At 48.5% G+C, this 16290-nt stretch overlaps 1 protein-coding gene across 1 annotated transcript; it reads right to left on the bottom strand.

Annotated features, from left to right (window-relative positions):
* Nucleotides 1-14456: 14456 nt before the first annotated feature.
* On the bottom strand, nucleotides 14457-15989 carry LOC123061037 (geranylgeranyl diphosphate reductase, chloroplastic). The gene has a single exon (XM_044483939.1). The coding sequence runs from the start codon at nucleotides 15982-15984 to the stop codon at nucleotides 14641-14643; it is 1344 nt and encodes a 447-aa protein (XP_044339874.1). The 5' UTR covers nucleotides 15985-15989; the 3' UTR covers nucleotides 14457-14640.
* Nucleotides 15990-16290: the final 301 nt, after the last annotated feature.

Below are 16290 nucleotides of genomic sequence, written 5' to 3'. Positions count from 1 at the left end.
ACCCAGTTACCTTGTGACGTTTGGTTGCACACAAAGTGTTCCTCCGGTAAATGGGAGTTGCATAATCTCATAGTCATAGGAACATGTATAAGTCATGAAGAAAGCAATAGCAACATACTAAATGATAGGGTGCTAAGCTAATGGAATGGGTCATGTCAATCAGATCATTCACCTAATGATGTGATCCCGTTAATCAAATAACAACTCTTTGTCCATGGTTAGGAAACATAACCATCTTTGATTAACAAGCTAGTTAAGTAGAGGCATACTAGTGACATTCTGTTTGTCTATGTATTCACACATGTATTATGTTTCCGGTTAATACAATTCTAGCATGAATAATAAACATTTATCATGATATAAGGAAATAAATAATAACTTTATTATTGCCTCTAGGGCATATTTCCTTCAGAAGTCTCCATCAACGTGGATGTACTATAGCACCACCTATCGGAACCACGCCAAAAATCTCCGTGTCTCCAATTGCGTTTGCACACTCCAAACTCCTCCCTTTACCTTCATATGCAATTGTTTTACTTTCCGCTACTATACTCTTAGAATTGCATGTGTAGGTTGATTGCTTGACTTGTGCTAAGTTGCTAAAATCTACCTAGAACTAAAATTGGGAAAGGCTAGATTTTATTTGGTCAAGTTATCTAATCACCCCCCTGTAGACATACTTTCGATCCTACAGCCAGCCCGCAAGCGGCAGGGCAACGTCATCGTTCAGGGCCGTGCTCCCGCCGGCCCCGCAAAGAATGCATTCACGCCCATCACCGTCCCTGCCACGGCGAATCCAACCCATCGCGCGCCGGCGAAGAAAAAGGTTGCCGTTGTGAAACGCAAGGCGGCTACCACAAGACCGACCCCGCCAACACCTCCCCCGGTAGCTTCGACTGCCCCGATCATGCCCGCCGATGGTGCTCCTGCCGCCGCTCCCGAGGTGTTCGACGGAATGGCTAATAGGTATGATACTCCGATTGCTTGCCACTCTTTCATTTTTTTTGCATTGCGTGCATTCGTGACTTGTCGACGAAACTTGCAGTGCTGGTATGCATGATGCGACTGTTGACTTTGTGCAAGTCTTGGATGACAACACCTTGGACATCGATCAAGCCCAGGTCGGTGATTATGATTACAATGAGATGGACGGTGGCGTGCACGGTCATGGTGGGGAAGATGATGATGTGGAGGAGGTTGAAGAGGGGGCGTTCGACGCAACGCAAGCAAAATCGCGTGCAAGATCGAAGAACTACACGCCATTAGAAGATAAAGTCTTGATGAAGGCTTAGGAGAAGGTGTCTGTTGATGCAGTAACCGGCACCGACCAAACCGCGAAGTGGTATTGGCAAAGGATTGAGGATCAATACTTCCGACTGATGGCAAAGTATCCCAACAGGACAGCACACACATTCTAATCTCTTCAAGGTCGTTGGGACATGATCAAGCCGATTTATAGCCGTTGGGCTACTTGCTTGACGCAAGTCCGCAATGCACCTCCAAGTGGTGTCGTTGAGGCCGACTATGTGAGTTGTGCAAATCTTTTTGTAGCCGTCCGAGTGGTTGCAAAATTTGACTTTGCTTCCATTTTGTAGGAGAAAATCGCGCAAGAGAGGTACAAGGACATGGAAGCTTCCGGTAAAAAGGCATTTCAACTGGAGCATTGCTGGGAACTTCTCAAAGATAGTGAGAAGTGGAAGGTGATTGACAAAGAATCCCCACTGAACAGAGGTGCACTCACCAAGATAGATGATGATGACGGTCCAAGAAACAGGAACAATCCTGATGGAAACAAGAAGGCCATGGACAAGATCAAGAAGGAAGCGGAGGCATCAAGCTTGCAGGACAAGCTTGATCACATGGTCAAGTCCAACGAAGAATTGGTGATCAAGACATTGGAGGCAAAAAAAAGTTGGCCGAGAAGAAGCTTCAAGAGAAGCAATAAAAGTGGCAACTAATCAAGGCGGAGACCGCCCGCAAGAATGCCATTGAGGAGAGAAAAGCCATGGCCGATGAGAACAAAGCAATGGCCAAGCTTCTTGCTGAGGAGAACAAGATCATGCTCATGAATCGGAATGAGATGGATGAGGTCACCAAAGAATGGCATGACATTGCAAGGTTGGAGATCTTGGAGAGGAGAAGGCTAGCCGCAAGAGGCCATGTGGTGCCAAGGTTCGGTGGTGGTTCGGCAAGTGGTGGTGGCTCAGCAAGTGGCAAAGGCGACGACGAAGATTTCATCTTGTGATGATGATGATGATGGAGTGACGATGGATGCGATGTCTTTTGGGTTGTGGCGCGAAAACTACATTTAAATGTGTGACGCCCCGAGACCGATGCTCGAGAAGACTTCCATGTGTTCCGGGTTTCGCCATGTGTTTCATTTGTGCCCGCCCTTTTATTTGTGCATTGCATCATGTCATCATGTCATCATGTCATAAGTCTTTTGCATCTCACTAAATAAATTGCATGGATTTTCGGTCCATTTAAATCGAGGGAATTCACATGGTGATTCTCTTTAAAACATATCCTCCCAATAGTAGGGAGCTATATTAAATATTTCATTAATGTGGAAATACCTTGACACACTTGCAAAATAATTCCCCATGCCTTTGTCCCATGCATCATCTCCTTCTCCTTTCCTTCTATTTCCTTTCTTTTGCAAGTGCCATTTTCCCCCTTCTCTATTAATGTTCATTCTTTTCCTATAAATTCTCGACCATGCCTTCAACCTATTCCCATGCTCGATCCTCTTGATCCTCTCGCCCTCTCCCTCACCCCATAGCACCTCCCCTCGCTGCCTTCCCCCCGGGTCCATCTCGCGCCGCCAAGAGCAGAGAGCACGCGCTCAAGCCCGATCCCCATCTCCTTCCCTCTCTTCGTTCGTGCACAGGGGCGCAGCCCGAGCTTCCTCGATCGCCTCCTCCTTGCTGCCTCGCCTGTCGCCGAGCAGGAGCCGCCGCCTGACCTCCTCCAACGCCGCTGCCTCGCCATGGAGCTGCGCCCGTTCGCCTGCTCCCTCAATCGTGCCAGACGCCGGAGCCGCTGCTGGCCGCCGCTAGATCGGGGTGCCTCCTCTTTTCTCCTTGTCCACGACCGCGCCTATTTTTCGTCGTCACCAGCAGGAGCCCCAGGGCTGTCGCTGCCGTCCTGCCTACTCCATTGGAGTTCCCCGCCGCCAGATCAGGAGCTCCGCCTCCCTGCTTCGCCTTCGCATGCATGTCTTCTACTTGCCTCGCCCCTCCCCTGCTCCGCCTCCATCGCACCGATGCCCCCTCCTCTGTTTCCAGCCGCTGCCAGCGAGCAGCTTCATCGGAAACACGTCCGTTGTGCCAAGCCCCTGCCTGCTTCGCCAAGTTCGCCGCTACTGAGTCCCATTGCTTCCTCCCTGAATGGTTTTCGCCAAGTCCCTCGAAGACCACGCGGATTCGCCAAGTACCACGATATCCAGAGCCCCTTGGAAACGTCAAGTTCGACTACCGTAGCGCCGAAGACCTTGGATGCTTGAACGAGTACCGAATGAAACGCCAAGTATCACTATCGCCGAGTACGACTACTTCCACGATGATACGAGAACAACTACCGTCGACCCTCGAAGCCTCCGTGGACGTCAAGTCCCTTGTCATGATCTCGAACATCTACGGAAAATTGTGCAACTAAGAACGTGAACGACTACCGTCACCACGAGAACGACTACTTCCACTACCGCCGTCACGAGAACTGTCCAGCTTGCACACTTCGAAGGTATAACCCTGAGACGACGTCCGTGAACGAATGCTTGCGATGTTTGAGATGCTCGTGTTTGCACCGTGCCCAAATTTGTCACTCGTTTTCCTTGTCGCCAACTCGTGGGACACCCGGAATCCGGGAGCGCCCCACCATCTTTTGCACGCATCCGCGCACTTCTCCTTTGCATTGGTATCTCAATCGAGTTACCGGAACCGGGATGTTGCCGTGGCACCGTTTCGTTATCGTTGCCATGGCACCCCTTTCATTTCCGCCACGATGACAAATGCTTCTTAATATGCTCTTATCAACCTATTCATAAAAATTGCATAAACTTGTTCATGTCATCCGCATCATGATAACAACAATTAAAATGTTTAAATTGTTGTTGCAATAAATTACTAAAGCATATGGGGAGCTACCGGATTCGTTATTTGTTATATCCGGCCCCATTTAAATTGCTTAGATTGTGTAGTTTACTTTGCTTCACCTCTTGCCATGGTTAACAACATTTAATATTGTTGGGTACATAATCAAGATCGATCTAAATAAGTCATGTGGTGTTTTCTTCAATATGCAACTCAGTTGCATATTGAGCTCCGCTTAATTTGTAGGATTGCTTGTGCATTTTGCCATGTCATGCCCTCTTTAAACCGGACATGCATCATACTTGGTTGTGCATCGTGCCATGCTTATGTGATGTTTGTTTATTATGTTGTTTGCTTCTTTCTGGGTTTGCTTCTCGCATTAGCTTCGGTTTCGTTCCGGAGTTGTGAGGATCCGTTCGACTATGTCCGTTTGTCTTCTTCATGGACTCGTTCTTCTTCCTTGCGGGATTTCAGGCAAGATGACCATACCCTCGAAATCACTTCTATCTTTGCTTGCTAGTTGCTCGCTCTTTTGATATGCCTATGCTGCGATACCTACCACTTGCTTTTCATGCCTCACATATTGCTAAGCCAAGCCTCTAACCAACCTTGTCCTAGCATAACCATTGTTTGGCTATGTTACCGCTTTGCTCAGCCCCTCTTATAGCGTTGTTAGTTGCAGGTGAAGATTGGAGCTTGTTCCGTGTTGGAACATGGATATATTTTGTTGGGATATCACAATATCTCTTATTAATTAATGCATCTATATACTTGGTAAAGGGTGGAAGGCTCGGCCTTATGCCTGGTGTTTTGTTCCACTCTTGCTGCCCTAGTTTCCGTCATATCGGTGTTATCTTCCCGGATTTTGCGTTCCTCACGCGATTGGGTTATAATGGGAACCCCTTGACAGTTTGCTTTGAATAAAACTCCTCCAGCAAGGCCCAACATTGGTTTTACCATTCGCCACCTAGCCTTTTCCCTTGGGAGTCGCGCATCCCGAGGGTCATCTTCATTTTAACCCCCCGGGCCAGTGCTTGTCTAAGCGTTGGTCCAAACTAGAGCCCCTTGCAGCGCCACCTCGGGGAAACTCGAGGGCTGGTTTTAGTTGTACGGATTGCTTATCCGGTGTTGCCCTGAGAACGGGATATGTGCAGCTCCTATCGGGATGTCGGCGCATCGGGTGGTCTTGCTGGACTTGTTTTACCATTGTCGAGGATGTCTTGTAGAACTGGGATACCGAGTCTGATCGGAATGTCTTGGGAGGAGGTCTATTCCTTCGTTGACCGTGAGAGCTTGTGATGGGCTAAGTTGGGACACCCTTGCAGGGATTCGAACTTTCGAAAGCCGTGCCCGCGGTTATGGGAAGATGGGAATTTGTTAACATCCGGTTGTAGAAAACCTGAAGTTGACCTTAATTAAAATGCATCAACTGCGTGTGTTACCGTGATTGTCTCTTTCCGGAGTCCGGGAAGTGAACACGGTGTTGGAGTTATGTTTGACGTAGGTTGTTATAGGATCACTTCTTGATCATAGTTTCTCGACCGCGCTTTGCCTTCTCTTCTCGCTCTCTTTTGCGTATGTTAGCCACCATATATGCTAGTCGCTTGCTGCAGCTCCACCTCATATCTTTACCTTACCCATAAGCTTAAATAGTCTTGATCGCGAGGGTGTGAGATTGCTGAGTCCCCGTGACTCACAGATACTTCCAAAACCAGCTTGCAGGTGCCGTTGAACCGTGCAGATGACGCAACCAAGCTCAAGGAGGAGCTCGATGAAGATCTTGTCCTTTGTGTTGTTTCATTTTAGTTGATCAGTAGTGGAGCCCAGTTGGGGTCGATCGGGGATCTGTGTAGCTTTTGGGGTAGTCTTCTTTTATTTTGGCTCCGTAGTCGGGCCCTGATTGTATTTGGATGATGTAACGCTTTATTCATGTAATTGTGTGAAGTGGCGATTGTAAGCCAACTATGTATCTTTTCCCTTATTGTATTACATGGGTTGTTTGCAAAGATTACCTCACTTGCGACATTGCTTTCAATGCGGTTATGCCTCTAAGTCGTGCTTCGACACGTGGGAGATATAGCCGCATCGAGGGCGATACAAGTTGGTATCACAGCCTTCCCCGACTTTAGGAGCCCCATTGCTTGATCGAATTAGCGGACGTTGTTGAGTCTAGAAAAAAGTTTTGAGTCATTTAGAAATTATATATCGGAGAGTTAGGAATTCTTTTTACTCCCCAGTCTCCTCATCGCTCTGGTAAGGCATCCTGACGTAGAGTTTTGACTATTCTCTTCTCAAATTTCACTAAAAAAATTTAGGATCACGCGGGTATCTTGGAATCGTTCCGATGGTTTTGTGACAAGAACATTGTTCTTGGTGCCTCCTGTCATTTAGGGGTTGTGGCAGTGTCCCGGGGAGTTGAGCTCCGAGGTGTTGTCGTCATAATTTTATCGTTGCAGTTCTGGAATACCTGAGTTTAGTACGCCGACATTGAAAATCTCTTTTATGCAGTTCGTTGGTGAGATAACCTCGACGCCACCCAGTACTGGGGCGGGAGTTCGGGAGTATTGCCATAACTCGTATAACGGATGCTTTTCGAAGGTTGAGGTAGATGATTTCTGAAGGTTTCTTGGTTATGTGTTAAAGGTTGGATACAGCTGGATGTAGGATTTGCTAGTTTTGGGTGAGATATTATGCTTCCCCTGTATCCCCAACACCTGATTGCATAACCGGAAAGGTTCGGGAGTTTCATAGGTGGGAATTCAAGTAGCTCTTAGAATATCTTTCCGACAGATGTATGATATGAAATTGGGGTTCGACGTCTAGTGGTCCGCCTATTCACGGTTGGTTTTACAGTGGTCTCATTGTGTCTTAAAGAGTCCTTGGCTATGCCGACTCGGGGACGCTTCGTATGTCATGTGCACTGCCTTGTACATGATGGTGCTGTACGATCGAGCCTGTGTAGGCCCCACCACGAAAACTTCGGACGGAATCTCTATCATATGTTTGTTCCGGCTTATTCTGCAAGCCAATCCTTTGTTTTTGTTTGGAGTTGTGGTATTCGAGTTGCTTCAATGTCAAGTGTTGATTCCATACCTTCCCCAAATGGTGTTCTCATACTCCGATGTGAATACTAATCCTTCTCGATAATCGAGATTGTCATGTTAATTCTTTTTCAATCGGTGTGTTTTCTCTTCAAGTGGATCCGATCATTTCAACATCCGCAAGATCAAGTATCAGTTTCTTCTGAACGGTGTTTGTTTCATCCGTCTCCAAGTTGCCTTTGTTTTCCCTCCCTCCCACCCTTTTCTTCAAGGAACCAGATTTCTTATTCAAGTACTCCCTCCGTCCGAAAATACTTGTCATCAAAATGGACAAAAAGGGATGTATCTAGAACTGGAATACATCTAGATACATCCCCTTTTATTTATTTTGATGACAAGTATATCCGGACGGAGGGAGTATCATTTTATTGTGTGAAGCCTCTCCATTCCTTTTCCATCAATGTTCTTATCCGGTGATTCTCATGAAGATTCTAATGGAGCTTCAAGTTTGTCATTCTTCATTCTTTTCATCTCCGGTGGTTTCAAATCAAGCTTTCAGTGTTGATCTCATATCCCTTTTTCCTCGTTTCAAATACCCTCTCATGCCGGTGCTCCTCATATTCATTCACTTCTCATTATTCATTTGTTCCGGACTGCTGAAGATATCTCGAAGATTTGTGTTTTCACTTTGCATCCGTTCAAGCTATTTCAAGGTCCTATCTTATTCAAGCCATTTAATTCAACCGGTGTAATCTCTCCTTCAAATCGTTCAACGGTGTATCTTTTGAGTGGGCCCTAACCCACAAGTCTTTTCCCAGGATCTTACCCGACTCTTCTTATTTTCTCGGCGTTACTCTCAAATTCTTTTCCAAGTTTGACGTAAGAATGAGTTATCATCAGTCAAATGCCTTCTCCAAGATCGGCTAAATTATTTTCATCGTTGGCTCAACTTTTCCATTTTTCATCCCGGAGTATCTCAACAATTTGGTGGTGTTTCTCATCGTCATTCTCAGATTTTGAAGACCGAAGAAGAGTTTCTTTTAAATATTGCCCCATTCTCTGCCATCCTCTCATAATTGTTTTCGGTTGTGAGATTTTTTTCACCCATCCGGAGGAATTCAAGATTCTGTTCAGTTTGATTATCCGGAGCCCATCATCTAAGATTTATTCATTCTCAGCTTTCAGCTATGATTCTCCAAATCTTACCGGTGCTTCGTTCAAGTGGTCTCTAATCAGTTCATGATCCCTTCATTCTCATGTATCTAGATTCTCTCGAGCATCTTCGTTCATTTGCAAGTTCTTCCCGGTGATTCGTTATCTTTTAATCGTTCTTTTCAATTCTTACGGTGGTTCGTTCAAGAGTTTTCTTCCTTCGTGTATCATATCTATGCATTCGTACTTTTTAAATTCTACCGGTGGATCGTTGAAGACTTTCTCAAGTTTGCGCTATATCTATCTTAATCTTTCTACGAGGATAAGTAGTATGCCAAATCCGTTGCTTGTCAGCATTTAAATTGTTGAAGGATACGCATAACATAATTCTTATTCTTGTTCCATCCAAGTGATTAATTCCTTTTTCCAGAGTGGTTCATCATATCATATTCTCAGCTCGAGATGCTTTATCTTTTCTTTCCCGGAGTTCCAAGCTCTAATTATCATGGAGATCCATCTAAATCATTGCAAGGATTCACCTTGTGGTTTCAATTTCTCTTTCTTTTTATTCTTTTGTTACCGGAGTTTCTTCATGGAGGCTATACATGATGGTTCATCAAGGATTTATTTCCTTCTCGAAGCGTTCATCAAGATTCTTTTCTAAGGAGCTTAAGTTTCTTCATCTTGCAATCCGGAGTGCAATTCTTTCTTCCATATCATTGGAGGTGGTATTATGTCATTCTTGATAATTTGAGTTCATGCTTCATGATTCACTTGTTGTTAAGAGTGAGATATGTTAAATCCATCAACCTCTTCGTTGGAGTTATCTTGGGTTATATTTCACCTAAAGCTTCCCCTAAGGTTTGTTGCTATTATGGTGTTTATAATTAACCCAAGTTCTTTTATCCTTCCGGCGAGTAAGTTTATCGTCTCCTTCTTGATATCAAGTCAATCTATCGTTCCGTTAGTGGCAAAATTTTACCTCATAGTTTTGAGAAGTTTTTTTTCATAAGCCCACTACCAGCTTACTCTTTTCGTTGTTGGTTTTCCAACAATTCTGTTCTACCCTTCCCCTAAGGATGCCTTCTCAAACTCTTTTTGTGACAGAAGTTGGCATTTGCTTCTCCATTCTTTTATTTCAATTATCTATATTCTATTCTTTCGTTCCGGAGGCATTGTGATGTTGCTCTTTTCAACCCATCATCTCGTTTGTCAAAGATCATGTTCTTTTCATCCTTATCCATTTAACCGGAGTGTTGTGTCCTCTGCTCAAGTTCTTTCATTTTATCAAGCCTTTCATATCTTTCCAACCGGAGTGCTGTTCGAATTCGTTCTTCCTTGTTCTTTTTTTCCTAACGGAGTGCTTTCAACTTCGCTCTTTCTCGTTGCATTCTTTCTTTCAATTTGTTCAACCTCTCAAGGCTCGTGATTTCACTCGTTTGTCAAAGAAGCAACTTAGTTATACCTCTTCTCTTTCTCTTCCGTTTTCCCTCCGGCGCCATTCTAGATCTCGGGACGAGATCCTCTCGTAGTGGTGGAGTGTTGTGACGCCCCGAGACCGATGCTCGAGAAGACTTCCATGTGTTCCGGGTTTCGCCGTGTGTTTCATTTGTGCCCGCCCTTTTATTTGTGCATTGCATCATGTCATCATGTCATAAGTCTTTTGCATCTCACTAAATAAGTTGCATGGATTTTCGGTCCATTTAAATCGAGGGAATTCACATGGTGATTCTCTTTAAAACATATCCTCCCAATAGTAGGGAGCTATATTAAATATTTCATTAATGTGGAAATACATTGACACACTTGCAAAATAATTCCCCATGCCTTTGTCCCATGCATCATCTCCTTCTCCTTTCCTTCTATTTCCTTTCTTTTGCAAGTGCCATTTTCCCCCTTCTCTATTAATGTTCATTCTTTTCCTATAAATTCTCGACCATGCCTTCAACCTATCTACCAAATTTCATCTCTTTTGACGTTGTTTTGGTTGGGTTCAAAATTGCATCAAGTTTGAAGTTAATTTAAACTTGGTTTAATTTTCTACCCTTAAAAATGCCCTAAGCAATTTATTCAAATATTACTTAAATCCTGGACCCCATAGCTTTTTACCTCCTTGTCAGAAATCTCCCTTAGATACCTGCTCTTTTCTTTTTATTTTGCTATCTGAGGTTTTTTTAAAGAAGAGAAGAGGGAAGGAGCGAGAAGCCCAGCCAGGCCTTTTCCCTGTAGTTGGGCCGGCCCCAAGGCCACCTTCTCCTAACCCTAGGCCCGAGCGACCCTCAGCCTTTCACCTCGTCCTCTCCCTCTCGTTCCCGTGCCCGCCGCCAGGGAGGCGCCCCACGCTCGATCCTCTTGATCCTCTCGCCCTCTCCCTCACCCCGTAGCACCTCCCCTCGCCGCCTTCCCCCCGGGTCCATCTCGCACCGCCAAGAGCAGAGAGCACGCGCTCAAGCCCGATCCCCATCTCCTTCCCTCTCTTCGTTCGTGCACAGGGGCGCAGCCCGAGCTTCCTCGATCACCTCCTCCTTACTGCCTCGCATGTCGCCGAGCAGGAGCCGCCGCCCGACCTCCTCCAACGCCGCTGCCTCGCCATGGAGCTGCGCTCGTTCGCCTGCTCCCTTAATCGTGCCAGACGCCGGAGCCGCTGCTGGCCGCCGCCAGATCGGGGTGCATCCTCTTTTCTCCTCGTCCACGATCGCGCCTATTTTTCGTCGTCACCAGCAGGAGCCCCAGGGCTGTCGCTGTCGTCCTGCCTACTCCGTTGGAGTTCCCCGCCGCCAGATTAGGAGTTCCACCTCCCTGCTTCGCCTTCGCACGCATGCCTTCTACTTGCCTCGCCCCTCCCCTGCTCCGCCTCCATCGCACCGATGCCCCCTCCTCTGTTTCCAGCCGCTGCCAGCAAGCAGCTTCATTGGAAACACGTCCGTTGTGCCAAGCCCCTGCCTGCTTCGCCAAGTTCGCTGCTACTGAGTCCCGTTGCTTCCTCCCTGAATGGTTTTCGCCAAGTCCCTCGAAGACCACGCGGATTCGCCAAGTACCACGACATCCGGAGCCCCTTGGAAACGTCAAGTTCGACTACCGTAGCACCGAAGACCTTGGATGCTTGAACGAGTACCGAACGAAACGCCAAGTACCACTATCGCCGAGTACGACTACTTCCACGATGATACAAGAACAACTACCATCGACCCTCGAAGCCTCCGTGGACGTCAAGTCCCTCGTCGTGATCCCGAACATCTACGGAAAATTGTGCAACTAAGAACGTGAACGACTACCGTCGCCACGAGAACGACTACTTCCACTACCGCCGTCACGAGAACTGTCCCGCTTGCACACTTCGAAGGTATAACCCTGAGACGACGTCCGTGAACGAATGCTTGCGATGTTTGAGATGCTCGTGTTTGCACCGTGCCCAAATTTGTCACTCGTTTTCCTTGTCGCCAACTCGTGGGACACCCGGAATCCGGGATCGCCCCGCCATCTTTTGCACGCATCCGCGCACTTCTCCTTTGCATCGGTATCTCAATCGATTTACCGGAACTGGGACGTTGCGGTGGCACCGTTTCGTTATCGTTGCCGCGGCACCCCTTTTCATTTCCGCCACGATGACAAATGCTTCTTAATATGCTCTTATCAAGTTATTCATAAAAATTGCATAAACTTGTTCATGTCATCCGCATCATGATAACAACAATTAAAATGTTTAAATTGTTGTTGCAATAAATTACTAAGGCATATGGGGAGCTACCGGATTCGTTATTTGTTATATCCGGCCCCATTTAAATTGCTTAGATTGTGTAGTTTACTTTGCTTCACCTCTTGCCATGGTTAACAACATTTAATATTGTTGGGTACATAATCAAGATCGATCTAAATAAGTCATGTGGTGTTTTCTTCAATATGCAACTCCGTTGCATATTGAGCTCCACTTAATTTGTAGGATTGCTTGTGCATTTTGCCATGTCATGCCCTCTTTAAACCGGACATGCATCATACTTGGTTGTGCATCGTGCCATGCTTATGTGATGTTTGTTTACTATGTTGTTTGCTTCTTTTCGGGTTTGCTTCTCGCGTTAGCTTCGGTTTCGTTCCGGAGTTGTGAGGATCCGTTCGACTACGTCCGTTTGTCTTCTTCATGGACTCGTTCTTCTTCCTTGCGGGATTTCAGGCAAGATGACCATACCCTCGAAATCACTTCTATCTTTGCTTGCTAGTTGCTCGCTCTTTTGCTATGTCTATGCTGCGATACCTACCACTTGCTTTTCATGCCTCCCATATTGCTAAGCCAAGCCTCTAACCAACCTTGTCCTAGCATAACCATTGTTTGGCTATGTTACCGCTTTGCTCAGCCCCTCTTATAGCGTTGTTAGTTGCAGGTGAAGATTGGAGCTTGTTCCGTGTTGGAACATGGATATATTTTGTTGGGATATCACAATATCTCTTATTTAATTAATGCATCTATATACTTGGTAAAGGGTGGAAGGCTCGGCCTTATGCCTGGTGTTTTGTTTCACTCTTGCCGCCCTAGTTTCCGTCATATCGGTGTTATCTTCCCGGATTTTGCGTTCCTCACGCGGTTGGGTTATAATGGGAACCCTTTGACAGTTTGCTTTGAATAAAACTCCTCCAGCAAGGCCCAACATTGGTTTTACCATTCGCCACCTAGCCTTTTCCCTTGGGAGTCGCGCATCCCGAGGGTCATCTTCATTTTAACCCCCCGGGCCAGTGCTTGTCTAAGCGTTGGTCCAAACTAGAGCCCCTTACAGCGCCACCTCGGGGAAACTCGAGGGCTGGTTTTAGTTGTACGGATTGCTTATCCGGTGTTGCCCTGAGAACGGGATATGTGCAGCTCCTATCGGGATGTCGGCGCATCGGGTGGTCTTGCTGGACTTGTTTTACCATTGTCGAGGATGTCTTGTAGAACCGGGATACCGAGTCTGATCGGAATGTCTCGGGAGGAGGTCTATTCCTTCGTTGACCGTGAGAGCTTGTGATAGGCTAAGTTGGGACACCCCTGCAGGGATTTGAACTTTCGAAAGCCGTGCCCGCGGTTATGGGCAGATGAGAATTTGTTAACATCCGGTTGTAGAAAACCTAAAGTTGACCTTAATTAAAATGCATCAACTGCGTGTGTTACCCTGATTGTCTCTTTCCGGCGGAGTCCGGGAAGTGAACACGGTGTTGGAGTTATGTTTGACGTAGGTTGTTATAGGATCACTTCTTGATCATAGTTTCTCGACCGCGCTTTGCCTTCTCTTCTCGCTCTCTTTTGCGTATGTTAGCCACCATATATGCTAGTCGCTTGCTGCAGCTCCACCTCATATCTTTACCTTACCCATAAGCTTAAATAGTCTTGATCGCGAGGGTGTGAGATTGCTGAGTCCCCGTGACTCACAGATACTTCCAAAACCAGCTTGCAGGTGCCGTTGAACCGTGCAGATGACGCAACCAAGCTCAAGGAGGAGCTCGATGAAGATCTTGTCCTTTGTGTTGTTTCGTTTTAGTTGATCAGTAGTGGAGCCCAGTTGGGGTCGATCGGGGATCTGTGTAGCTTTTGGGGTAGTCTTCTTTTATTTTGGCTCCGTAGTCGGGCCCTGATTGTATTTGGATGATGTAACGTTTTATCCATGTAATTGTGTGAAGTGGCGATTGTAAGCCAACTATGTATCTTTTCCCTTATTGTATTACATGGGTTGTTTGCGAAGATTACCTCACTTGCGGCATTGTTTTCAATGCGGTTATACCTCTAAGTCGTGCTTCGACACGTGGGAGATATAGCCGCATCGAGGGCGATACAAAATGTCAGAAAAACTTTGTTTGAATTCTTGTAATTTATGATTTATTTGTCAAAATCGTGGTTAATTACATTATTTGGCTTTATGGTTTGAGGGCCGAAATCGGGTGCACGCGGAACAGCGCCCGCAAACCCGATTGGTTCGGCCCTCAAACTTTTACCGATCGGGTTTGCGGGCGATGTTCCGCCGCAACCGATTTCGACTTTTATAACGCGTTTTACTCTGCCCTTAAAACGACTATACGGGTTACAGTTTCAAGGGGTGTGCTAGAGTTGCTTTAATCTATTTCCGTCCCTAGTCTAAACATTGTGCAAATGTCAGCTCGAGCACAATCTGTGTGACAAACCGACCATTTCGCAGGGCAGACGGGTGCAAAGTAGCAGCTGCAGATCAAATGGTGCTCAGCTCAATGGTGACATTTCATAAAATTCCATAGCAAACTTGCATCACATATCGCGAATGCAGAAATTGCGCAGCTCATGGTTCACCACATTATTCAGTACAGTATCGGTATACATTGGCCATTGCTTGCAGAAAGAGAAGAGAAGGGATTTCCTGTCTCTAAGCCTGCAGCAGCTCGAGCCGGCGGAGGCGCTGGACCTCCTTGCCGAGGACGCTGCATCGCACCATGCTGCCGGCGGTGCGCCACAGGAGCTGGAGGTCGGCCCACGGCTCGCCGGGCGCCATCCGCTTGTGCAGGTAGCAGTCGAACGTCCGGCGCTGCACGTGCTCGTCCGCGCACATCTCCACCAGCGCCTCGCGCCCGGCGTTATCGCCGTAGAAGACGCGCTGCAGCAGGTCCAGGAACCGGAACGTCAGCAGGAACTCGTCGTCCCACCGCCGCAGGTACCCGCGCCTGATCCCGCCCTCCGTCACCGCGCCCGTCAGCCGCCACTCCTTGGCCATCGCCTGCCCGCACAGCCGCCCGGACTTGGCCGCGAAGTAGATGCCCTCGCCGGAGCACCGGGTCACGTACCCCGCCGCGTCGCCCACCAGGGCCACGCGCCCCACCACGCGCCGCGGCCGCGGGTGCTCCGGGATCGGGTGCGCCTCCACCTTGATCACGCGGCCCCCGGCGATCTTGGGCCCCGCCCGCGCCCGGATGCCCGACTGCAGCTTCTTGATCTCCGGCTTGGCGGCCACGGTGCCGGTCCCCACGGCCACGTGGTCGCACTTGGGGAACACCCAGCCGTAGAAGTCCGGGGACACGTCCCCGCCCACGTACATCTCGGCGAGGTCGTCGTAGTACTCCATGGCCTTGTCGGGGAGCCGGATGCGCTCCTGGAACGCGATGGCCGTCGAGTAGTCGCCCGCGCCGACCTCCCGGGCGACCCGGCTGTTCGCGCCGTCCGCGCCCACGACGGCGTCGACCTCAAGGACGCTCCGAGTGGGCGAGGGGCCATCGCCGGACGAGATGTAGTGAACGAGGTACGGGTCGGTGGGTCCCGCGGGGAGGGAGAGCGAGGTAACGAGGCCCGGGACGAGGGTGGCCCCCGCGTCGGCGGCGCGGGTGCGGAGGAAGGAGTCGAGCACCTCGCGGCGGAGCATGGGGATATGGGCGCCGGGGGGGAGCGACCGCCCGAAGTCGGCGGCGAGGTTGGAGGGGGAGAGGACGCGCATGCGGGTGACGCGGCGGTCGACGAGCCCCAGCGGGATGGCAAACTCGTCGAGCATGCAGAGCGGGATGGCGCCGCCGCAGGGCTTGGCCCCCGCCGGACTGCGCTCCAGGAGGAACGCCTGGGCTCCTGCGGAAGCTAGCGCCTCGGCCGCTGACGCGCCTGCCGGGCCGCCGCCCACCACGGCCACGCGCAGCGGGCGCGCAGGTGCGGAGTGGGAGGAAGAGTAGGAGCAGGAGATGGAGAGGCGAGCTGGGGAGTGGCAGACTGCGGCGGCCATGGTCGCCATGGTTTGCTTGGCCTGTGGGCGAATGTGGGTATGAGATTTGGGTGCTTGGTGGGTTGGAGTGTAGTGTAGCTACACTGACCGTCGACGGGGATGAATCTAGGGCCCAGCTGGCGCTATGATTTGAAAACTAAAATTGGACCCGCATGTCAGTGAGTAAGACAAGAAACAGGATGCCTTACGACATCAGCTTGCAGTATTATAGACTATAAATAAGAGGAAGTGACAATGACACGTCCCTTAAGTACATTTAGCGGATGTTAGAGCAACTCCAATGGGGCGACCCAAACGGACACGAATTTTGTCTAT

The sequence above is a fragment of the Triticum aestivum genome, chromosome 3A (genome assembly GCF_018294505.1).
Source record: "Triticum aestivum cultivar Chinese Spring chromosome 3A, IWGSC CS RefSeq v2.1, whole genome shotgun sequence".
Classification (NCBI taxonomy): domain Eukaryota; kingdom Viridiplantae; phylum Streptophyta; class Magnoliopsida; order Poales; family Poaceae; genus Triticum; species Triticum aestivum.
The sequence above is the reverse complement of the archived record's forward strand: the minus strand, read 5'-3'. Positions and strand labels throughout refer to the sequence as shown.